At 40.7% G+C, this 25,555-nt stretch overlaps 1 protein-coding gene and 1 long non-coding RNA gene across 3 annotated transcripts in view; one reads left to right on the top strand and one right to left on the bottom strand.

The window, feature by feature from the left end:
- BLMH (bleomycin hydrolase) overlaps positions 1-18,777 on the bottom strand; it is a 45,797-nt gene extending 27,020 nt beyond the window's left edge. Inside the window, exons 1-6 of one of the 2 annotated variants that reach the window (XR_006298003.1) lie at positions 18,539-18,766; positions 18,028-18,225; positions 13,772-13,881; positions 12,943-13,084; positions 12,030-12,118; positions 10,506-10,598 (exon numbers count right to left, since the gene is read on the bottom strand). Coding sequence is in view for 1 of the 2 variants with exons in the window: in XM_043585551.1 (XP_043441486.1) it covers positions 10,506-10,598; positions 12,030-12,118; positions 12,943-13,084; positions 13,772-13,881; positions 18,028-18,225; positions 18,539-18,551 (645 nt within the window). In the remaining variant the exon portion in view is untranslated. Of the gene's footprint in view, positions 1-10,505; positions 10,599-12,029; positions 12,119-12,942; positions 13,085-13,771; positions 13,882-18,027; positions 18,226-18,538 lie in introns of both variants that reach the window. The other variant, XM_043585551.1, reaches the window with a different exon arrangement.
- Positions 18,778-18,886: 109 nt separating this feature from the next.
- Positions 18,887-21,703, top strand: LOC122486072. The gene is made up of 2 exons (XR_006298004.1): positions 18,887-20,154; positions 21,003-21,703. It is a non-coding gene; the product is annotated as an uncharacterized LOC122486072 (long non-coding RNA).
- Positions 21,704-25,555: the final 3,852 nt, after the last annotated feature.

The raw sequence follows: 25,555 nt of genomic DNA, 5'->3' as shown, positions 1-25,555 counted from the left end.
TTATTATTTATTATTTTTCTCATTTGCATTTGCTATCCTTTTTGACATGCTGGTTCCCTCACACTGCCCTAACTGCCAAAAGACGGTTGCTTAAATCTGCAAGCCCTCTGCTTCAAGGTACCGTGACATCACCTGATTCTTCCTTTTTCATTGTCCTCCACATGAGCAAGTCCTGACAGCTTCACTTCTGAAATGTATTCCAAAATGTATTTATTTCTCTTCAGCTTCAGTGTCACCGACCTGGTCCAAATCACTATAACCTCTCATTTACATGACCACAATAGCCTCCTAATGGTTTTACAATCCATTCTCAAAGCACTCGGAAGGATTTTTTTTTTTTATTCTTTTTTGAATGTTTATTTATTTTTGAGACAGTGAGAGACAGGGCATGAGCAGGGGAGGGGCAGAGAGAGAGGGAGACACAGAATCTGAAGCAGGCTCCAGCCTCCAAGCTGTCAGCACAGAGCCCGACTCAGGGCTCGAACTCATGAGCTGTGAGATCATGACCTGAGCCGAAGTCGGACGCTCAAGCGACTGAGTCACCCAGGCGCTCCAACAGAGGGATTTTTTTTTTTAATTGAAATGTTACCTCACAATAAAATGCAAAATCACCACCATGGCCATATATAAGCCAGTTCTCAATTTATCTCTACAAGACCCATTCCACAACCATTCCCACCTTTGCTCAGCTCAAGCCGCATTGCTTTCCTTTGTTCCTCAAAAGTACCAAGCTTTCTCCCATCTTAGGGCTTTTGCACGTACTGTCTTCTCTGCCTGGTATGCTCTGTGTCCACTACTCTGCATGGTTGGTCTTCCTGTTACTCCTGGCTCAGCTCAAATTTGACCTCAGGAAGGCTTTCCCTGACCACCTCATTAATCACCATATTATATGTTCTTCCACGTACATATCACATTAGATAGCTTCTTGTTCATTTATTTGTGTATTGTCTGTCTTCCTCCACTAGTATGTAAAGTCCATGAGAGCAGGGACCCTATCTGTCTTGGTCATCACTGTACTCCTAGTGCCTAGAAATGCTTAATATTTGTAGGTACTCCATAAATACTTGTGGAATTAATGAGTATCAATTTTTCTCCTTCTCTTCATTGCCAAGCCTCTTGAAACTACCTTCCTTTTCTTGCCATGGTTTGACTCCTCTCCATCTAGCTCCTTCCCTCCTCCTTTCTACTAACACTATTCTATACACCCATTCAGGAAATCAGCAGCCTTTTCTCAGTCCTCATATTCTCTGACCTGTCTACAACATCTGACCTGATGATTGGTGCCTACATCACAACATAGTTCTGGCATTCACTTTTATAGAAATAGGTATCTTCCAGAATTCTCTATTCAGATCTATTCTATCCCCATGTAGATAGCTAGATTGAGTCACTCATGTCAAGCAGGGACTTATGTCAAGCAGTGTCATAAGAAGTCAAGGGGGTTGCAGCTACGACCAGATATTGCCAAAACCAGCACTGGTTTCTGATGACACCCAGAACTGATAGGCAGCAGAATCAGAGGAAGCCTGCAAAGGCCCACGGCTGATTAAACTCTAAAAAGGAAGATTTTTTCAACGTTTATTTATTTTTGGGACAGAGAGAGACAGAGCATGAATGGGGGAGGGGCAGAGAGAGAGGGAGACACAGAATCGGAAACAGGCTCCAGGCTCTGAGCCATCAGCCCAGAGCCTGACGCGGGGCTCTGGGCTCACGGACCGCGAGATCGTGACCTGGCTGAAGTCGGACGCTTAACCGACTGCGCCACCCAGGCGCCCCTAAAAAGGAAGATTTTTGCAGCAAACTGTCAGACCCTCCAGATGCTGACCTTTTCACATCTCACCACATCAAAAAGGCAGTGCCACTGAAGGCTCTGCCTGACTGATCTCTGAACATAACAGATTCTCCACTGCTTGAACATAACAAGCAGCACATGCTCAGAACTTCATCTCAACTATGCGCCCAAGGACTGGCTTTGCATTTGTTAACTTCTTACCTTGTTGTATCTTGTTTAATGTATGACTTTGTATTCTGCTTTGTTTTCTGTGTCACGTATGAAGCCAAGTTAAACGTGCGGAGAAATGTCACTGAATTTGGAATCCTGAACCTGCTTTACAGTTATTTTAACGTTGATTTATGATTGAATAAAGCTTGATATTGTAGACACAACTTGTGCGTGTCTTTGTAGCGCGCTCACACCTTCTATTCTCCTTCAAGGATTTCAATCATCCCCAAGGCTTCAGCCATTTGTACTATCATCACTATCACTTTTCTAGATTCTTCTTCTTCTTGAGTTCCAGAATTGCTCCCATGTGCTTGAAACCCATTTCCAACTGGACAGTGCCTTGAGACTAGGCACTTTAAAGCCAATGTTTCCCCTCCTCACAGTGGTCTCTGAAAATAATTTCTCTGACTTATATGAACCACAGCAGCATTCGCCCAGCTACCAGGCTTAAAACCTTGTTACTTTTTTATTTTTATTATTTTTTTAAATGTTTATTTATTCCTGAGAGACAGAGACAGAGTGCAAGCAGGGGAGGGGCAAAGAGAGACGGAGACAGAATGTGAAGTAGGGTCCAGGCTTGGAGTTGTCAGCACAGAGCCTGATGCGGGGCTGGAACTCATGAACCGCAAGGTCATGACCTGAGCCAAAGTCAGATGCTTAACCAACTGAGCCACCCAGGCGTCCCTAATCTTATCATTTTTTAAAAATTTTTATTTGAATATAATTGTAACCATAACACAATGTTACATTAGTTTCATGTGTACAACACAGTGATCCAATACCTCTGTATGTTATGCTATGCTCACTGCAAGTGTAGCTACCCTCTGTCACCACACAACACTATCACAGTATCACTGACTACACTCCCTAACTGTACTTTTTATTCCCATGACTTATACATTCCATAACTGGACGCCTGTATCTCCCACTCCCCTTCACCCAATTTGCCTGTCCCACCAACCCCCTCCCTCTGGCAATCATCAGTTTGTTGTCTGTATTTATAGACCTGATTCTGCTTCTTATCTTTATTCATTTCCTTAACCTAATTTTTACAATGGATAGTTGGCAGATAAGCTGCCAAGTCATACAGATTTTTCCTCTAAGATCTCTCTCAATTTCTCCCCTTTTCCATTTCTATTGTCACTATTCTTGTTCAGACCAAGTTACTACACCCTGAACTGCTACAGCTTCATAATTGATCTTCCTAACTCTCCTCCCTCCAGCTTCACCTAACTAAATTAATCTCCTAAAGTGCAGCTGTATTTTAATTACATCTCAAAAATCTTCCTAACTTCTCATTTCCTGCTAAATTAAAATGAACTCTCATCCTAATATTCAAAATTCTTACAATGTTAGGTCTAATTCTAACTTTCCACTTATTCTAGCTTCAAACTTCAATATACCTCATATCATTAATTTAATGCAGATTATAGGGGCCAGCCCTAGAGATTCAGATTCAGTATATTTGCAGTGGGACCCAGAAATTTGTATTTTTTGACAAGCTTTTGATGAGTCTTTCTTGTCTTTTTTAAAAAAAATTTTATACATTGAAAGTTTATTTATTTATATTTGAGAGTGAGTGTATGCACACACACAAGCAGGGGAGAGGCAGAGAGAAAGGGAGAGAATCCGAAGCAGGCTCCGTGTTGTCAGTGGGGAGCCCAACAGGAGGCTGGACATCACAAACCATGAGCTGAAATCAAGGGTCAGAAGCTCAACCGAGTCACCCAGAGGCCCCCAAGCTGCTGATGCTTCTAACGCAGATAGACTTCAGACTAGTTTTTGAGACATACCATTCTAGCTCCTCCCTAAGACTCTAGGTACTACCCCACTCATCACCCAACAAATCTGCCTTGAGCATGTCTAGAATGCTTTTCACTCCAAACTCACTTCATTCAAACCACATCTCAAATGCAACTTTCTCCAGGAAACCTTTCTTGATCTCCCAAATAAGACACAGCAATTCTATCTTTGGAGTTAGATATGTTTGCATACCTCTTAAGACATTTAGTTTGCTTTGCTTTGTAATTTATTTTATTCCCCTACTAAACGTAAGCCACTTAACATGTATTATCTGTAACTCCTTCCACACACCAGGCACTGAGAAGTATTTGACTGAATGCTGTGTAGCTCCAGAATGCTTCACGCAATATGCCTCCTGGGTGCTACTATCAGAAAGAGAACCTTGGGGCGTCTGGGTGGCTCAGGTGGTTAAGCATCCGACTCTTGGTTTCAGCTCACATCATGATCTCATGGTTCCCTGAGTATGAGACCCATGTCAGGCTCTGTGCTGAGAGTGTGGAGCCTGCTTGGGATTCTCCCTGTCTCTCTCTCTCTGCCCCTCTCCCATTCATGCTGCCTTCGTCTCTCTCTAAATTAATTAATTAATTAATTAGAAAGAAAGAAAGAAAGAAAGAAAGAAAGAAAGAAAGAAAGAAAGAAAGAAAGAAAGAAAAATAGAACCTTGAACCAGATGGATCAAAGTCTGACTCAGCAAGCAATTTCGAACATTCTTTCAAGTGAAGAGGAGGACTAAAAGTTTTTGATCTACTTTAAAAAGAAGAAAGCATGTTCCCGGGCTTTTGTCTTCTTTTTATAATATCCACTAACTAAGATAGAAGAAATGTAGGTTTATTTTCAAAATAATTCTGATCCTCATTGGGCTAAAAAGAGAAATGTGACTTGAGATCCAATAAAGATATTTAAATGATGACAGTTCACAAAGCTAAGGAATAAGTCATTATATTTGATTTTCATGATAGATAAGGTTGTAAAAATGTATTTAGGGTTGTAAGCAAACATGATACACAGTTAATCTCCATTTTAACTAAGGATTTTATATTGTTTGGAGATGTGAAATTATCACCTCTAAAGAAATATAGTCAACTGACTTTCAGCTCAGAATACTTAAAAGAGACTGCCTGAGTTTACATATTTAGTTAATATTACTTGAGAATTTTAACTATTAAAGAGAGTCTTTATTTTTTTTTTTTTTAATGTTTATTTATTTTTGAGAGAGAGAGGGAGAGAGACTGTGAGCAGAGAAGGGGCAGAGACAGAGGGAGACAGAATCCAAAGTAGGCATGATGCTGTCAGTGCAGATCCTGACATGGGGCTTGAACTCACAAACTGTAAGATCATGACCTGAGCCCAAGTTGGACGCTTAACTGACTGAGCCACCCAGGTGCCCCAGAGTCTTTGGTTTAAGTACTTACTGGTTTTCCTGATTATGTCTATTTAGTAAAAAGGGACACATAGTATGTGAACATTATCTGTTTCCTTTAAGAACCTTTAAGAACTAATGTGAGGTTAGTCCCTTATTCAGTGTCAGAGATGTCCTCCAAGGCCATCAAAAGAATTCCCTTTTCTCTTCCAGAACCCAGAAGAGAAGGCCATACTAGAAAATGTTATTTCTTTGCAGCAGTGGATCTTAACCAGAAGCTTTTAAAAGTACAGATGCCTAGGGGCGCCTGGGTGGCTCAGTTAGTTGAGTGTCTGACTTCAGCTCAGGTCATGGTCTCGCAGTCTGTGAGTTCCAGCCCCACATCAGGCTCTGTGCTGACAGCTCAGAGCCTGGAGCCTGCTTCCGATTCGGTCTCTCCCTCTCTCTATGCCCCTCCCCCAGCTCATGCTCTCTCTCTTTGTCAAAAATAAACATTAAAAAAAAAATTTAAAGTACAGATACCTTAATTAGATGCCAAATCAAAATTAGCCAGAGAACAATAAGAATGAGATGGAACTAGCTTCGCAAATATTACAACACTATTAAGAAGCTTCAGTAACTAAAACACAGAGTTATTAGCAAATGAATAAAGACTAACAGAACAGAACTTAAAGTCCAGAGGCTTTAGAACGATAAAGCATCTCAAATTAAGGGGTATTTTCAGGAAAAACGTGGGGAAAAAAAGTTAGATCCATACCTCATACCCCACACCAGGATAAGTTCTAAATGGATTAGAGATTCAAATACAAAAATCAAAACCCCATAAATATTAGAAGAAAAATGGAAGAATTCTTTTATAATTAGAGTGAGAAAAGCCTTTTTTTTTAAATGTTTTATTTATTTTTGAGAGAAAGGGAGACAGAGTACAAGCAGGGGAGGGGCAGAGAGAGAGGGAGACAGAATCCATGAAGCAGGTTCCAGGCTCTGAGATGTCAGCACAGAGCCTGACAAGGAGCCCAAACCTGTGAATCATGAGATCATGACCTGAGCTGAAATTGGACGCTTAACCGACTGAGCCACCCAGGCACCCCAAGAAAAGCCTTTCTAATTAAAAACGTAAAAGCTTTCAAGTTTGATTATATACAAGTAAAAAATTCTTAACAAAAAAGCATATCATACATAAACAACTAGGAAAAAAATTACAATTCATATCAAAAAGGGCTAATTTCTATAACATGTAAGGAGTATCTAGAAATTGACAAAAGACAGAGAAGAAAACAAGTTAAAGATATGAATTGACAGTTCACAGAAATGATGCTTAGCTCCATTCAGAGTAAGAAAATATAAATTAAAACTACAATGAGATAAATATAAATTAAAACTCCTTTTACCTATCAGATTGTTTACCTATCGACTATTTACCTATCAGAGTGGTAAGTATTCAATTGATAGATATATTGCCTTGATCTAACTAAAGGGAAATAAGTTCTATCAGATATTGCTGATGAGAGTATAAACTGGTATAATCCCAAAGAGGATAATTTGGCATATTCAAATTACAAACAAATGTGTATTTTTTCTGACTCAAAAATTATTCTTGGGGCACCTGGCTGGCTCAGTTGGTAGAGCATACAACTCTTGATCTCAGGGTCATGAGTTCAAGCACACATTGGGTGTAAAGTTATCTTTAAAAAAATTCTAGGGGCACCTGGGTGACTCAGTTTGTTAAGCATCTGACTTCGGCTCAGGTCATGGATCTCAGTTCATGGGTTCAAGCCCCACATCGGGCTCCATTGAAGTGCGGAGCCTGCTTGGGATTCTCTCTCTCTGCCTCTCCTGCGCTTGCTCTCTTTCTCTTTCTTTCTCAGATAAATAAACTTTAAAAACAAAACAAAAAAATTCTACTTCTAGAAATATAATCTACAAGTATACATGCATATATGCAAAATTATGTAAGCACAAGATTTTACTGTATTTTTAATAGAAGCTTGAAAAATCAGAGCGTCCGTTACTAAGGACCAAATAAATTAATTATGGTACATCTATTCAATAGAATTCTATGCAAATACTTTTTAAAATGCAGAAACTCTTTATGTATCAATATAGAAAGATTACCAAGACGTATTCTTAAAAAAAAACAAACAACTGTGTAGAACAATATGAGTAATATACTAACATCTCTACAAGGAGGAGGAAAATAATATAAATTCAGATTGGATTGTAAAAAAGAAAAAAAGATCTCAGTCAGGAAGGATAACTGACAGCTAATACAATAACAGAAACTAATAAAACTGGTTGGGAGGTGTGTGGGAACTAAAAGGACAGAGAACAGAATGGGAAGAAGACTTTACACTGTACACCTTTTTATATTTCTGATTTAAAAAAATACTTTTTGGGGCACCTGGGTAGCTCTGTGAGTTGAAATTCTGACTCCTGATTTTGGCTCAGGTCATGATCCCAGGGTCGTGGGATAGAGCCCCATGTTGGGCTCCACACTGAACATGGAGCCTGCTTAAGATTCTCTCTACCCCCACCTCTCTCTCTTCCCTCTCCTCCACTAACACTCTCTCTCTCAAAATAATAATAAAATAGTAAAAGACTAATAAAAAACGTTTTTATTCAAAGTAGTCTTTAAAATAAAAAAATAAAAATGTAGATAGTTAGGCTCCAGTCTCAGGGAAACTGATCTCTTGCACATCTGGAGCAAGCCCAGGCCTATATTCTATTTTTTTCTTCAAAAAAAAATTTTTTTTAATGTTTATTTATTTCTGAGACAGAGAGAGACAGAGCATGAGTGTGGGAGGGGCAGAGAGAGAGAGGGAAACACAGAATCCGAAGCAGGCTCCAGGCTCCGAGCTGTCAGCACAGAGCCCGACGCGGGGCTCGAACTCACAGACCGTGAGATCAAGACCTAAGCCGAAGTCGGACGCTCAAACAACTTAGCCACCCAGGCACCCCAACCTATATTCTGTTTTTAAGAGCTGAGAGCCACTGCTATAGAATTTCTTAGGTGAATCATAATGGCTTCCTGTCTCTTTTCATGGCATTGATAAATACTGTTTCTAGTCTTTGTTTTATGTTTTATTTTAAACAGAATTTTGGTGAAGAGTACGTTAATAATCCTTAGGATATCTGGAGGCTAAAAGAATGAGTAGACACACCAAGAAAACATTGCAATGAAGGTGACTACGTTTCCAAAATGGGTCTGCCTTGTCTGTCATCACAACAAGCAACCTGCACTTCTCTAAATAATGCATTTAGCATAAAAACATTTCATTCAAAGCTATCTGAGCTTCATGGTTGTTGATTAAGTCATTATTTTGATGTGTCTACAAGGCTAGGCAAATCATAGGTACTAATTTGTGGTTTTAAAATCATAGCTAGACTCTTCATTACCAAAGAGTCAGGATCAATAAAAAGGGAGTTGGGGGATTGTAAAAATCTAAAGACCTACTACAGAGAATTCTGTAGTCAACAGTTTACGTAGAATCATGAGGTAAATAATCTTATAAAACATCCACACTCAGGACTCAGTAAGGTGGTATTTTACTCATTTTCTGAGGTAGGAGCAGGGAAAGAAAGATATGTGAAATATATCTGCCCTAATTCTTAACAGCCAATCTCAGGGTCATGACATGAATCTTAGATACATTATTTAGAAGATCATTAATACAAACAACAAAAGCCGATAGGTTGTTTATGATCTATAAGAAATATTATCTGGGCTCTTTTCCATAACTATTTACAGAATTTTCAGTCTTACTATACCCCACCATTTTACTATAATCATAAATGGAAAGCAAATTATGCAGGAAATATGGCCTCAACAAGAGAGATCATTCTAAGCTGGAAGGGAAGAGAACTAACACTTACTGGACAACCGCTGTGTGCCAGGCACTATACCTTGCATTCTTGTATTTAATTCCTTATTTGATCCCCACAAAAATCCAATGAGGAATACATTTTGAATCCCAAACTGAACCTAAGACAGGTTACTGTGTTAAGCATTGGGTTAGACATTTTACACCTGAACAGATTTGAGAGCTAAAGGAACCTGTTCCAGGTCACACATCTGTTAAATAATGAAAAGATTAGAACTCAGACAATCTGACTCCAGAGACCATACTCTCAACTATACTTTTCCGCCTCTCTAAAATTCAAAGGAGGGGTGCCTGGGTGGCTATGTCAGTTGAATGTCTTGATTTTGGCTTGGGTTGCGATGCCAGGGTTGTGGGATGGAGCCCCCCCGTTCAGGCTCCACATCGAGTGTGGAGACTGCTTGGGAATCTCTCTCTCCCTCTGCCCTTCTCCCCAGCTCGTGCTCTCACTCTCTAACATAAAATTAAAAAATAAACAAACAAACAAATAAATAAAATTCAAAAAAAACCACAAGTGAAGTATTAGTTTTATCCATGGCAGTGAAAAAATAAGGCCATTTTAATTCTACATAAAGTTTTGAAGAGACTATTAGTTGAGTGATTCCTAGTAATGTTTGTTCTTTTCTCAAAGTAATTCATACTTCTACACATATTCAGCTGCATTATGTAATTAAAGATTAACATTAAGTAGTAAAGATTAACTCTCTTGACAGTATTACCACCTAATATTCATTTCATGCTTTTTAAGTTTACTAAAACGTTTACACATACATTATTTTAACTGATATAAGCATCAAGAGTTTCCCATCTTTACTCTTACAAAGTAAAGCCAAAAGCCTGGCATCTACCTAAGATCCCTCATAGCTCTGCCTTTCTAGCTTAATTTACTACCAATCACACTCACAAAAGGTTATGTTTCAGCTATGCTACTCTTTGAAGATTCTACTTCTGTTCATGCCACCGTACATGCAATTCTCTTTGTCTGGAATGGTCTTCCCAATTATCCATCCAGTAAATTCCTACAGCTCTTTCAAGAGCTGGTTCAAGTATTTTCCCCATGAAACCTTCTGCTCACTGAATTAGTCACTCCCTCATTTAGGACCACCAAATCCTTTTTTACACACCTCTAGCATAAGATTTACCATAACTATTCATGTGTTTCTTTTTCTAACAGATTGAGCTTTTTGTACAGACTATGTCTTCTCTATTTTTGTATCCCTAGTGCCTTATGAAATGAGTAAAAGAATTATAAAGAATATTAAATTGAGAATTAGAAGATATAAGTGCAAGTCTCATATTAAAATGCAAAGTTTATACCTCAGTTTTTTCAGCCGTAAAATAAGCAATTTTCTATTCAATTCTACATTTACTGCAACGGTTATGCTTCCTCATCAGTTTAACAGATGGAAATATTCTGAGAGCTCTTTAGAATGGTACAAAAAATCCAAATAATTGTTTTTACCTCCTCCATCATGACATCCTGCGTGGCTGAGATTTCTCCTTTGGTTGCTCCACTGTGTACCAGGTTCCGTAGTCGTATACAGAATTCTCTCATCTATGACAGAAACTTATTCAGTACTCCAAATCGTTACCCAACTTCAACTGTGAATGAGCCTAGCAGATCACTGCTAGTTCTTTTAAAGCGTAAATAGGCCAAGTCCCAGAGCAAAGTTCATAAACACATATATTTTTCCCCAACCGGTCCACTTAAAAGACATAGCCAAAAACACTATATCCCTAAAGGGTAAAAAAACATTGATTATTCCCAAAGAATTCTAGATGCAACCGTTCCTGCTATGCAACTGATGGTACCCTCTGTGACAGGATGTGCCTGGATGAGGAACATATCTGATTCCATAGCACCTATCACCCTTAGGAAATACAGAAGACTTAAGATGATTATGCTACTCAGTCACTTCATTAGATTTTTATTTAGAATTTTACAGATTATTCACTTCTCTTTCTCTGCCAAACTATTATAACAATGGCTATGCCAACCACCCAATAGTTTTCATTTTTGTTGTTTTCAATTTTGAAAGTACCTAAGATAGAGGTGAGTCTTAAATCTAATCAGTGCTAAAGAGGATCTTGCTCTCCCCTAAAATGAAATTCAATGATATACTATTAAGGATCTTTTAGCCTGTGGATAAGAATCCTCAGTTTCCTGGGTGGAAAATAACCTACTTCTAATATTGGGGAAACACATCTATATTTTAAAACGTCATCTTTCTCCCAGGGGTGACAAATCCAATTTCGGCCTCGTAGATCAAGAGAACAGATTCTTGTGACTCCCAGTTGTCAAAAAATGATGTCTGGTAGAGTAGCATCCCTGTAAGATTTATAACCATCCTTGGTGGGGGGGGGGGGGGGGGGAACGCCTCGCTGGCTTGGTCAGCAGAGCATGCGACTCTTGATCTCAGGGTTGTGAGTTTACTCAAACGTATATGTATGTGTATGTGTAGGTATATATGTAAATATATAAAACCCACCTTGGGAAATGGGTTATGTAGAGAAGAAAATGATTCATTAAGATAACTCATGCAATAAAAAGCAGTTCAATGACTACATAAAATCTTTAGTGAGTAAATACACTGATGTGGTTTGGGGATGCCTCAGAACTCCACATACCCTTTAAGAAAAGTCTCACAAATACTTTTTTGTCCCAGCCCACCTCCAATAGAACCCAGTGGACTTACAGCCCATATTAAGCATGGATTTTCTTTCCTCAGTACCCATGAGAAAATATTTTAATCAATGGAAATAAAAGTAGAAGGTTTTTAAAAAGAAAAAAATAAATAAAACAAAACATTCTAAACTCAATTATTTTTAAGTTAACATGTAGCTACGTTGCCTTTGACAGACACAGAATAGCTCTTTGTACACAAACTGTGTACACTGAAATGCCCAGGAATCTCCCTGGAAAATTAGTTAAGAGCTTTAAGGTATGTGCACTAAATTCAATCCCACCCTGCTCCATATGTTGCACCTTGTGATTCAGAATGTCATTCATTCTCCTGGTTGCCTCTGTTGTATAAGATTCAGGGAAGCACTTCTTAGGGACAACACCATATTTTTCTAAAAGAAAACAAATTTTGGTGTTCAGTAAGGTAAAAGCATACTCCAGCATTAGAAACCTTGGCAAAAATAACCACTGCTTTAAAGAATAGGCCATATTTTGCCATTCTAAATCAGAAAACTTAATTTTATACTTCATATTAATAAACAGGACATTAATTCTGCATATTTATCCATATATCTGAGACTGAATTCTGTTCTTTTTACCTATACTTTGTAAAACACTCAGCATGATGAGGTTTTCCCAAAAGACAACTTTTTGAACGAGAATACTTTCTAAATTTTTTTTTTTAACGTTTATTTATTTTTGAGACAGAGAGAGACAGAGCATGAATGGGGGAGGGGCAGAGAGAGAGGGAAACACAGAATCCAAAACAGGCTCCAGGCTCCGAGCGGTCAGCACAGAGCCCGACGCGGGGCTCGAACTCACGGACCGCGAGATCATGACCTGAGCTGAATTCGGACGCTTAACCGACTGAGCCACCCAGGCGCCCCGAACGAGAATACTTTCAAACAGTTGCAGTTTCAAAGTTTTATGATCACATCAATGGACAAGAGATAAACTTTTTCATAGAAAGTCAGTTCTACTTAATACAACCATTCCATCTCCAACCAGCTCTTCACAGTACCTACCTCCTTACCTCTCATTTAAGAAAAGTACTTAATAGGTGAGAGTGTAAGATAAAGGTTCTTAAGCTAACTGTATACCCTTCTGGGAGACTAATTCTACTCTGTACATAACCACCAAAGAAATGGCCCACGCCCAACTACAGAGCCTTGCTTGATCATACGGACTTTCAGTTCCATTAGAGAAATGCTCTTACCAACAATATTGACAAGCATGTCCCACTGTCCACCATCATTTGCGGGATTCATAAGCAAATACTGCACCAGCCTACCATCCTCGGGCTCTTTTTTCTGGGCTGTGTCCACAAAAGCATTTAAGAAGAAATAACAACGTTCAACCTGGAGTAAAAGAAGTTAATAAAATTAAAGGAAAAGAGAGCTAATACTTTTATTGACATTATCAACACAACAGGATTTTTGGACCTAACACCATAATAGGTATTTTTAAACTAAAGTTGGTAATTAAGTATCAGTATCTGGCTTCATATTTAAAGTTTCTTCATATATTTCTGTAGATACGTTCAATAGTTTATCCAAAATAATGCACTATTCTATTTAGATACAAAATCTGAAACAAAGTCTTAATCAATAAACATCTAATGGATGCTTATATAACATACACTTTAAAAATTAAAAAATGAAATAAAATTTTTATTTACTGTTTTTCTAACAAGTATTACCTGGATGGGAAATTAGGCCGTAGAAAGACCAAAGAATCTAAATAAAGATGCTCAAAGGGGAAATTATTAAAAACAAAATAAAAAATTTTAAATAAGCTAAGAAAGAAACAAGGAAGCATCAGGGTGAGTCAGTAGACTTATTATTTCATTGCAAAGAGTAGCCACCTACCAACCAAAAGCAGTTCTGTGTTTGAAGAGAGTCAACCTTTGATACTTTGGAAATCAGAATAAATGGTGTCCCATCTATAATGGAAGGCAGACTATAACTGGAAAAGCAAGAAATGAAGAGATAGTCCCTACCAACGCTGATACTGAAAAAAAAAGCCTTGCAAGATGAATCCCATACCTTGTCCCAGAAAAAGAGATAAGATTGACTAAACTCAAATTCTTCAATATTTAATTTTTTCATGAATGGAAGTCTCATAACATTCAGACAAGAAAAGATCCAGCATCGCCCTGTAACAAGAAAGCAAACCAAGAAATTAGAATGAGTGTTCACATAGATTACATTGTTCTATCCCTGTTTCCTAAAACTGAATGCATGACAAGATCTTCAACAATTTAAAACTAAATCAGAAAGAACAGAAAGATTAAAACAAGGGGCGCCTGGCTGGCTCGGTTGGGAAGAGTATATGACTCTTGATCTTAGGGTTGTGAGTTCAAACCCCACATTGGGCGTAGAGTTTACTTAAATAAATAAACTTAAAAAAAAAAACACAAGAAAGGTCGGAATTAGTATTTGAAATATATACGCAAAGGCTTAAAGTCCTTAACATATGAAAAAAACTCTTTACATATCATTTAAAGAACCCAATACAAATCGCCTAAGAAAATCACATTAGAAAAAGAAAATACTGCTAGAGAGATGTGAGCAGAGATCATGAATAGATAGATAACTTAATGGCCGAAAAAGATATAAATGGCAAAGAAACATTTTTTGAAGTTTATCATAAGATACCTGTTAAGTTGGGATACATTATTTTTTAATTACTAATGCCCAATATTGAGAAGGATTTGGGAAACAGCATTATTGTACACTCTGGATATAGACCCAAACAGGTACAAAATATCTGAAAGCAAATTGGCAATATATGGCAAAAATTTTAAAAAGTCCCTACCTTTTTTTTAATGTTTTATTTATTTTTGTGAGAGAGAAAGAGAGAGCAAGTGCGAGAGAGGGCGTGTGCGTGGACACGAGTGACCAGGGGGCAGAGAGAGAATGAGACAGAGAATCCAAAGCAGGCTCTACCAGGATACACGTTGTCAGTGTGGAGCTCAAACCCACGAACGATGAGATCATGACCTGGGCCGAAGTCAGATGCTCAACCAACTGAGCCACCTGGGTGCCGCAAAAAGTCCCTACCCTTTAATCTGGAACACATAGTGTATGCTTCAATATAAGGTGACCCTAACATAAGTCAATCCCCATTCTCCCAAATTAAAAAAAGGTTGTTGGGACACCTGACTGGCTCAGTTGGTAGAGCGTGCAACTCTTGATCTCAGAGTTGTGAGTTTAAGCCCCACGTCGGGTATAGAGATTACTTAAAATCTTCAGGAAAAAAAGAAAAAGTTGTTTGGCTAACTGGATCATACAGACACTGAAAAATATAGACGAAATAGTAACTGTCCACCTATAATATTTAATTTAGTAATTTAAATATATACAGATATTTAATAAATTGACGTAGAAACATTGTTTCTTCCACTTTCACATATGTCATTTTCACATTGATTCATATCTTCACTTGCATTTTGGTATCAGTGCTTTTGCCATCATTAGATGTACTCTTTCAATGGAACACTTCATCTTTCTTCCATCTAGTATGTTTGAGTCACAGCAATGTTTTAAATCTATCCTTCATGCTATCCCTGAAAACCGTATGCCAGCATCAATTATACAATCACATTTCTCATTTGTTCAGTAAGTAGATAATCACAAACTTTACAATGTCACCATTTCCTTAATGATTTAAGTGATCTTTAAAAGGTCTATTTACAATGATATCCAACATTTCCATGTGAGGTCACATCCTAGGAATATATTATGTTCAAATTTTTCGCATTTTTAAAAAACTGATTCAATCAAATGATCTCTACACGCATCCCAAACTAACACAGATTGAGGCCATTTCAGAGTTAAGTGCTTACCAAATTGTATTTTACTTCAAAATAAATTAACCACAAGTGTTCATTATGAGGATCTCTGTAAGGCCTCAAATATAAGGTAACTCTCTTTACTAAAGGAAAATTCAGGGGGAAAAACCCCTGACCTTTATTTGGCATAACTTTTTTTTTTTTTTTAAGAGAGAGAGAGAGAGAGCTTGCGAGTGAGTGCACACAAGTGAGAGGGGGAGGGGGCAGAGGGAGAGAGACAGAATGTTAAGAAGGCTCCATACGCAGGGTGGAGCCGGATGCAGGGCTCAATCCCACAACCCTGGCATCATGACCTGAGCTGAAATCAAGAGTTGGACGGATACTCGCAGTGCCTGGGTGGCTCAGTTAAGCATCTGACTTCAGTTTAGGTCATGATCTCACGGTTAATGAGTTCAAGCCCCACATTGGGCTTTGCGCTGACAGCTCAGAGGCTGGAACCTGCTTCAGATTCAGATTGTCTTTCTCGCTCTCTGCCCCCCCCCCCCACTCACTCATTTTCTCTCTCTCTCATAAATAAATAAACATTAAAAAAAATTAAAGAAAAAAAAAGAGATGGACGGTTAACTGACTGAACCACCCAGGCACTCCTGGGCGTAATCTTTTTACTGCTATAAACGCGTGTTCCCGCTATATTGGTAAATGAAAAAGGTAGATAGGTTACCTAACAATATGTAAAGTATCCACCTATATTAAACACACACACACACATACACACACACATATACACACACACAGAATAAAGACCTGACTTTAAAAATATGTACCTGTTGGTATTTTGCAAATATTCTACATCGAAGAACAATAATTTTGTAACAAGAAAAAACAATTAAAAATAAATGACTATAGGGGCGCCTGGGTGGCTCAGTTGGTTGGACGTCTGACTCTTGATTTTAGCTCAGGTCATGATCTCACAGTTTGTAAGATTGAGCCCTGAGTCTGAGTTTGTGCTGACAGCACAGAGCTTGCCTGGGATTCTCTCTCTGTTCCTCCCCTGCTCACTCATGCTCTCGCTAATAAACATTTTTTTAAAAAAAGAAAAAAAATAAGCAACTATAGTATTTTTCAAAAACCACTAATTACTTAGCTCATTTTTACCTTGGGTCTGTATGCCACCCCTCTCAGATATACTGTATTATTTCCCAGTAAAAAAAAAAAAACAAAACCTGTATGTACTGTTACTGTGAAAACTACATAGCTCATATGCTATTTGTAGCTCTTGTAAATAAAAGTGATACTATAAAATATATGACTTGATCTATTCCAGAGGCACATTTCCAGGCTTTTCTCTAAGAGGTCACTGCAATCTAAACTGTGTAGGACCACTGTGACATTACTAACTGGATCACTTGCATCCCAAGCACTTCTTACTATAGCAAAACATTAATTATGGCAAGGTCATGGCCTTAACATCTAAAAATCACGGAGTTATGATTTCCATACAAGAAAATATATCCACGTTAAACATACACTTTGAGTTCTAACTGGCTCTCACCAAGCACTGATCTGCTTTCTGTCAAAATACACTGGAAGTAGTTTTTATTTTTTATTTATTTTTTAAATATTTGTTTATTTTTGAGAGAGAGGGAGACAGAGTGCAAGGGGGCAGAGAGAGAGGGAGACACAGAATCCAAAGCAGGCTCCAGGCTCTGAGCTATCAGCACAGTCTGACACGGGGCTCAAACTTGTGAACCGGGAGATCATGACCTGAGCCGAAGTAAGACGCTTAACTCACTGAGCCCCAGACGCCCGACTGGGACTAGTTTTTAAATGGATAGACTTTTAAAAGTCCTTTTAGTACAGTTCTGCCATAAGAATGTCCTCCTTATTTAGATTCCTGGTTAACCAATCTTTCACATTGCTGCTTTTCAAACAATCATGCTAGACAGCAAAACAAGAGCTCTTGACCAGTAAGGCAGGAGAACTGAGTATTTTTCTGTATTACAAACTAGTCTATTGGTGGAAATTGAGCCCATTAGCACATTTGCTCAAACTGTAACTTTTGGCCTATTTAAACACTTGATGATATTTTGATACAATTACGTGTGTCTTTTCCACTCCATACATTTGTATATGGCCTTCAGGGCAAGAACATTTTGGAGAGTTTTCTAGAGCACGAACATTTTTGCATGGTCTGTTTCGTACTAAAAACATGTATCTCCAAGACACTGGGCCACAATCACATAACTTCAGGACAGAATACAGTGAATTACATTCAAACACATGACTTGTCACTTTAATGCTCAACGCCAAGTACACCATCAAGCCACAGAGGACCAAAGTAAGTCACAAGGTAATGTTCTTGGACCTGCCTTTCCCTGTGCCTGTTCCCTGGAAATTTACAAGTTCTTTCAATGCAAACTTCTTCTACTCAGTACCATTCTTAAGACCTCAAAATGGGGCACTGTCAGGAAGGTTAAGTAAAGTGTGCAAGGAGTTTTGAGACCTCACCTGAGCTCTTTTGGTTGGTGACTGGCTTGCCTTCCTGAGTCACAGCGTGCTGGAACACATGCTGAGCACCCTGTACCGTGGCCCTCTTCAGGCAGATGTCCAGCAGGTCGTGGGTGGTCCCAACATTCTGGGCAAGTACGAACTGAGGGTCGGAGTTCAGTTTCTGAATCAGAGCAGCTACCTTCTCCGAATTCAGTCCTGTTGGAAGACCAAATGGTATTGATAGTATCAAAAGGGGGCTCAAGAGGGCTGATCCGGAGCTCCCACAGCTTGGCTCTAACTTCGGAAGACCAGCCGGAGGTGACCCTTGCGGCGGAGAGGCCCCTTACCGGCGACCTCCTCCAAGTGCTGTCTCCCTCCAAGGCCGCTCCAGCCCGCCTAGAACGCTCCATTCCCGCCATCGCCCCCGGTCCCAGGCCCGGTTCTCTCCGCCGCCGGGCCTCTGGGGCCCAGCTGAGCCCCCCCCGAGAGGACCCCGGCAGGGCCTCGGCGGGAAAGAGCGGCGCCTCACCCGCGTTGTTCATGGTGGCCACACCGCCCGGCTGGGGAACGGTAGTTTTGGGGTTCTCAGGGGAACGCCGGGGTTACACTGTGGCTCGCTGCCTCAGCTGCCGGACCCGCCACTCACACACCGAACGCCAGAAAGAGGGAACCGGCCCGGTGGCGGAGGAGGGCTGAAGCCCAGAGAAACGGGGTCCGCGGAGGGACAAAACTCCCCCTCGCGTTGCTGAGTCAGCGCCGTCTGGGCAGGCCCCGCCCGGGGGAGGGACGACCAGGCGGGCTCCCGACGAGCTCCATCCCGCTCGCGCCCCCGCCCCACCTCCGCGTGGCCCGGGGTCGGCCCACGCGGCGCCCGCGCCCTAGCGCGTCCGGCTAGCGCTTCCTAGCCCTCGGGGCGCCCCAGCCGTTCCGTGTTGGATCCGGAGCCCGAATACTCTGGCCTTGGGGAATGGACCCATTAAGCCTTCCCGGAAGCCTAAAGGGCGCTCGAGGCAGTAAGGCGGAGCTGAGGGGCCCGCATCATTAAGCCCAGGGCTTAGGGTGGGTGGGCTCGTGCAGACACACACACAAAATGTTCCCAAAGGCTCTACCCGGAGGCATCCTTAGCTGACCATTCACTGCGTTTTCGATGGCAACTTGTTGCTTGGATTCTAGTCAGGACCAAGTTCTTGTATTTGAGGGGAATTTGGAACCACGCTCTTTCCCACCCACTCAGAAGCTACTATCACGGTTCTACAAATAAGACATCTGCTCGTTCAAAGAAAACTATCCATTCTGGGCTTCATGGAGTCAGTGAGTGTTTCCTGCTTAGCCCAGCATGTACTGTGGGCTTAACTAAGGGGGATGACAGAGGTCAGTCTTATGCACCAACACTGTTTTGCCAGGCCCTCTACAAAACTGCAAATGAGCTGCCCCCCTCCTCTCTGCAGGCTTTCAAGATAACTCAGCGATTTTCCATGGTTTTGAGATTGTGATGCCCTTTAATATTGTTTTTCGCGCTATGAAATCTAAACTCACTGGGATGCGACCCACAGATGATAAAGCAAATGCAAATATATCTGCCTTATCGCTGAAAATCCCGACTCTGCTACTCAGAACACTGAGAGTCTATTGTGGAACCTGGACTCTAGGAGCTGTATTGAAAATCATCACTGGTTCTACAGAATTCTATTATCTGGAAAAATCCACACTCAGATACTAGTCATTTGAGAAAGCACAATCTCTTATGTCCCCACGGAGACCTAGCTAACATTTTGGGGATATGATATTAACTATCTCCAAAAGGGCCCATGGACTATCCTGTTTTGAGATTCTTCTGATGGCTGAAGAAAGGGAACAGGTGGAAATTATGCTGAAAGAAGTACTTTCACAAAATGATGCCCAACCATCTTGCCCAATTCAACTCAAAATTTTATTCATTATCTACAAGGTACCAGGCACGAAGCAAGCTGCTGATGATATGGAGACCAATAAAGCTTCAACTTCCCCTTAAGAAACTCACAGTGTAGTGGGGAAGATGCAAAATAACTTTTAGACAATCGATAGTAGCATACCAATAGTACTGCAGAAACAGTGATGAGAGAGCTGTTAATTAGGGCCAGAAGCTCCTGAAAAAAGAGGTGACAGGTGAGCATAATCTTAGAATGGATGGGATTTTATAAGGCAAAAAAGAGGAAGGGCATGCAAGGCAGCAGCAAAGGCACAGAGCATTAAGGCACACAGCAAAATCATGTTGAAGAAACTGCATCAGAGTCTGATGTGGTTAAGAGCAAGGAAGGGTTTGAGATCAGGGGCGAGGTATAGAACTGGAAAGGTAGCTTTGGTCAGGATATGAAGGGTTTATATGCCATGCCCCAGCATCTGTAGTTTAACCTATGAGTAATTAGATGCCAAAATTGATTTTTAAACAAAGGAACGATGTGCTCAATTCTGTGTAAAGAAAGAAACCCAACGGCACTGAGGAGGGCGACTTAGAGGGGAGAGATTCTGGAGATAGAGAAAATAGTTAGAAGACTGTTCCAGTAGTGTCTGTAGAAAACGATCCTTAAATTGAGGAAAGGGAAGAGACACAGATAATCTGGAAGTATTCAGCTGAGCGAGAAACTGGATTGTGGTGTCATTAACCAAGAGAGGGAGTACAGAAAAATAGGTATTTGGGAGTATGCAATTAAGCAGGTAATGAATTCAGTTTGGGCCTTGGCAAGTTTGGGGCACCCACAGGACCCCCAAGAAGAGAAATACAGGAAGCAGATGAAAGGATGTCTAGAGATTAAGTAAGACATGCAAGTCTTGGAACCATGAAAGTCAACAGGTTGCAGAGGAAAAGAGAGTAAAGCAAAAAAGGGATGAGGACTGAGGATAGTACCCTGGGTGGCAGCATGCGGTTTTATAGGGTGTTTTCCAAGCTCTGCTTGCCAAGCCACGCGCTCTGGCCCGTGGCTGTCTTCAATCAGAGCATGCTGCATTTTTTACAGGTCATTACAAGGAAGCCATATGGAAGTGCCATTAACTCCAGTAACAGCAACATTTCAGGAATGATTGAAGACCGGGGAGCCAGCAGGAAAGGACAGAAAAGAGCAGACAGAGAGGTAAGAGACTTGGAGTGTTATGTCTTGGAATCCCAGGAAGGCAAGGAGAAGACGGTGAAAGGACTGAAAGCTACAGAAGAGTTTGGCAATTGGATCAGGGGCAGCCTTAGAGAGGGCAGCTTAGTGGAAGGGTGCAGCAGGCAGAAGCCACGTTACAGTAAGTTGAGAGGGAAGAAATGTTAGGGAAGCTCCTTCGGGAGGAAAGGAAAACTTATGTCTACCAGGAGGATGAAAGGCAGGGACCAGATGCCAGAAGGGTATAGTTGCTAAGATGAGAGGCTAGAAAAAGAGGAGTGATGGAATCAACAGGGTAGGTGGAGGGGACCAGTTTTACAGCTACTGCCACCCTTTTCATACCAATAATTACATTTCCCCACCCCATGCTCAGAGATTCCTATCATCACTTTGCCAGGTCTCCTACTCTGCCCACATTGTCAGGGTGACACCCTTAAGTGCCAGCTTTCCACCCAGCAACTCACACCCATACAGTCAGCCCCCATATGAGCACAGACAAGAGGTGTGGAAGAAAACTGGCTTCCCAGTGGGCTCACCCCAAATGACCTAGCCAGGAAGACATACATGTCCCCCAAAATACAATTCTTAGGATCTACCCCTCTAGCTCCATCCAGAAGAGATGTTGTTGGGCCCAGTGACACCTCATGGAATGAAGCAACTAGAAACAATTCCAGTATGAAGTCCACAATATTAGAAAAGGAAATCTTTATAAACCCTGTGAAGTGGCATCACCTGCTGTTGCAGGTGTGCCTACTGCCTGTTGCTTCCATGGGCTGTACCCAGTTAAAGCCAACAGGACAAGTCTCTGAGCAAATTCTGCATCCTGGTTCCCCTTCTGCACTGTCCACCAGTCTTTGACAAGTGTCGGTTACCTGCTTCTACTTTGGCGGAAAAGACCAGGTTTTTATGTTGGATGGAAGTCTGGATTATTATCTGACACAAATATTTTGCATATAAATGTTGCCTTAACACTGAGGTTTGCTTTGGTCAGAAAGCCTCCTGGTATTGGAGTGCCTGGGTGGCTCAGTTGGTTGGGCAGCCAACTTCAGCTCAGGTCATGATCTCACAGTTCGTGAGTTCGAGTCCCACATTGGGCTCTGTGCTGGCAGTTCAGAGCCTGGAGCCTGCTTCAGATTCTGTGTCTCCATCTCTCTCTGCCCCTTCCCCAGTCCTGCTCAGTGTCTCTCTCTCTCTCTCTCAAAATTAAATAAACATTTAAAAAATTTAAGAAAAAAGGAGAAAGCCTCCTGGTATTTCATTACACCTGACAGTAAACTTCAGACGTCACATATTGGTGTCCTGCTGGGCCAAATTCAGCTCCTAGATGTATCGTTTGGCCTACATGGTGTTTTAAAATTGTTGAGCCAATATTTAGGATTGGGACACTTTGTATACAAATCTGGGTTACTGGCTTCTCTTGAAAATATTGTTTCAAAAAAAATTCTTTTCCCCCACAATAGTCATTTCTCCATCAAAAGTGAAAAAAAACAAAAAACAAGTTAAGGGGGCCCACATAATTTTCTTTTTTTATATGTATATTTTTAAATTTATTTTTGAGACAGAGAGAGAGACAGAGCATGAGCAGGGGAGGGGCAGAGAGAGAGGGAGACACAGAATCTGAAGCAGTCTCCAGGCCCTGAGCTGTCAGCACAGAGCCCGATGCGGGGCTCAAACTCATGGACTGTGAGATCATGACCCAAGCCGAAGTTGGACACTCAACTGACTGAGCCACCCAGGCATCCCCCATATAATTTTCTTTATATTGAGCTTTCTTGTTTCACTCATTTCCATTTATTACATTTATTTATATTTGAGTTTTTCATCCCCTGATTTCGGGTGGCCTAGGTGGAGTTTGGGAAGACTACTTCTCTCCTATATTCATCCCTACCCATAACCTCCAAATTCCTTCCTCCCTGAGATGTGCAAAGTCTGCAGGAGCTGACTTGGATAAGGCTTTGGATAAGATCAGATACTGGATCTTGGGACTTTTGGGGGCCCAAAGAAGCCCATATCCCTTCACTACACTTTTCCTCCAGATGAACCCATCTGAGTACAGGTAACTGGCAACTTCAGGACTTCTATCTTCCCTACTATTCCTAAACCCCATGTAGGCTTAATCCAACCCTGTTACCCCTCCTTCAGATTCAAATTTTAAGGATTTGACATATTTGACATCAATTGTAAATCATGTCTTTTTTTTTTTGAAACATTGTCCAATGTTCTAGAATGACATCGATATATCAGCAATATTATTCCTACTTCTGGATATGACATTTCTGCAACTCACTCACTGTTCTGGGTGCTAGCAATTCACAGAATATACAGGTAGAGGAACCAGCATATGCAAAGGCAAAGAGGCACAAATGAGCTTGAGTGTGATTCAGGAAAAGTAAGAAAGTCTGGACAAGTTTTACGAGTATTTTAATTATACAAATTTGAAGTAGTTCATCATAAACTATTTTTTAAAGTTTATTTTATTTATTTTGAGAAAGGGAGATAAAGAACAGGTGGGGAGGGGCAGAGAGAGAGAGAAAGAGAGAAAATTCCAAGCAGGCTCCCCAGTGTCAGTGCAGAGCCCCATGTAGAGCTTGAACTCATGAACCATGAGATTGTGACCTGAGCTGAAATCAAGAGTTGGGCACTTAACCAACTGAGCCTCCCAGGCACCCCAATTATAAACCTTTTTTTTTTTTGAGAGAGAGAGAGAGTGAGAGAGGTCACGAGTGAGCGAGGGTGGGAGAGGAGGGAGAGAGAGAAAGAAGCAGGGCTCACCAAAGGGGGCTTGAGCTCACCTGAAGCAGGGCTCATGCTCACCCAATGCGAAGCATAAGCTCTCCTGATGTGGGACTTGAAGTCATGAACTGTAAGATCATGACCTGAGCCGAAGTCAGATGCTTAACTTGCTGAGCCACCCAGGCACCATTATAAACTATTAATAACACCTTAGTGTACGCACAAAATTTGAAGCAATGTGAAGCCTTCACATGTTTAACATTTGTCAGAAATGGCATATTTTCAAAGCTGGTGGTGGCTCAGTGAATCAGAAACTACTTATGCTATTGCCACATGGCGGAGCCATTTTAGCTAGTAAAATAGTATCTTCCCTTCAATAAATTTACATTTATCACTAAATAGTCTTGCTAAATAGTCTTGAATTATAGATGTTTTAAATTTTGTGTAAAGTTTTCAGGCATGTATCCCTTCTCTAAAATTCAACTGCACTGGAATTTGGTGTGGCAAGACTAAACAATGGGGGTGGGGGGAGAAGATATATAGGTGGTAAGAAATAAGGTTTAAAAGACTTTATATTCATATTGTGAAGCATTTGGAAGATCATGTGTCTTTTATTCATGGGGATATTACTATATCCACAAAATTCCCCCATTGGTGGTAAGGAGAGAAAATCATCTTCAAGTGATATTGCCCATAAAGGCAATAGGTTAGTGTTTTGTTTCTCCCAAATATTTCATTTCCCCCTCCCTTTCTTCCTTTCCTTTTTTCTTTCTTTTAGTCAATGGCTTGTTGAACATCTGCTGTTTGTCAGCAACCGTACCAGGCACTTGAAATACAAAAATGGACAAGACCTTGGTCCCTGACCTCAAGGAGCTTCAATCTAGTAGAGAAAATAAAAAATGAAAGTAATCATTATTTTTTGATTAATGCAAAAAATATGCATTGAGTACATACTATGTGTCAGGTGGGGCACCTGGGTGGCTCAGTCAGTTAAGCGTCCAACTCTTGATTTCCACTCAGGTCATGATCTCGTGATCCTGAGATTGAGCCCCTAATTGACAGCATGTAGAGCTTGCTTGGGATTCTCTCTCTCTCTCTGGCTCTCTTTCTGTCTCCCTCTCTCTGCCCCTCTCCTGCTTGTGCATTCTCTGTCTCTCTCTCTCAAAATAAATAAACGTAAGAAACAAAAACAAAACAAAACAAAAAATTACGTGTCAGGCACTGTATTAGATACAGAAATACACAGGAAAGCCAGACAGACAAAGTTCCTGCCCTCCTGGTGCTTGCATTCTAGTGGGCGAGACAGAATAAACAAATGCAGATGATTCCAACAGTGATATAAAGAAAATAAGACAGCATGACTTGATAGTGACTGGTCAGAGATGGTAGTAGCATAAAAAGCCCCTCTGAGGAAGTGACTAATACTGAATGGCAGTAAAGATCTGGCCATGGGAGGATCTCTGGGGAAAAATAGCAAGAAAAGGGGAAAGCAAGGGCAAGGGCCTTGGGAGGGAAACAAGCAGTGGCCAGCAAGGTCATGAAGATCCCAGCTTCTTTCCGGCACCAGGATCTGCCATCCACAGTGTTACTACCATTCTTGGGCTTGTTCCCCTTGTGTTCCTTCTTCAAGTCTAGTGGGGGGAAAAAAATCTGGCTTTTTTTCACTTCCTTCTAGGAACTTCATTCACTTC

Source organism: Prionailurus bengalensis, chromosome E1, assembly GCF_016509475.1.
Source record: "Prionailurus bengalensis isolate Pbe53 chromosome E1, Fcat_Pben_1.1_paternal_pri, whole genome shotgun sequence".
Classification (NCBI taxonomy): Eukaryota; Metazoa; Chordata; class Mammalia; order Carnivora; family Felidae; genus Prionailurus; species Prionailurus bengalensis.
Note: the sequence above shows the minus strand (reverse complement) of the source record. Positions and strands in the feature narration are given on the sequence as shown.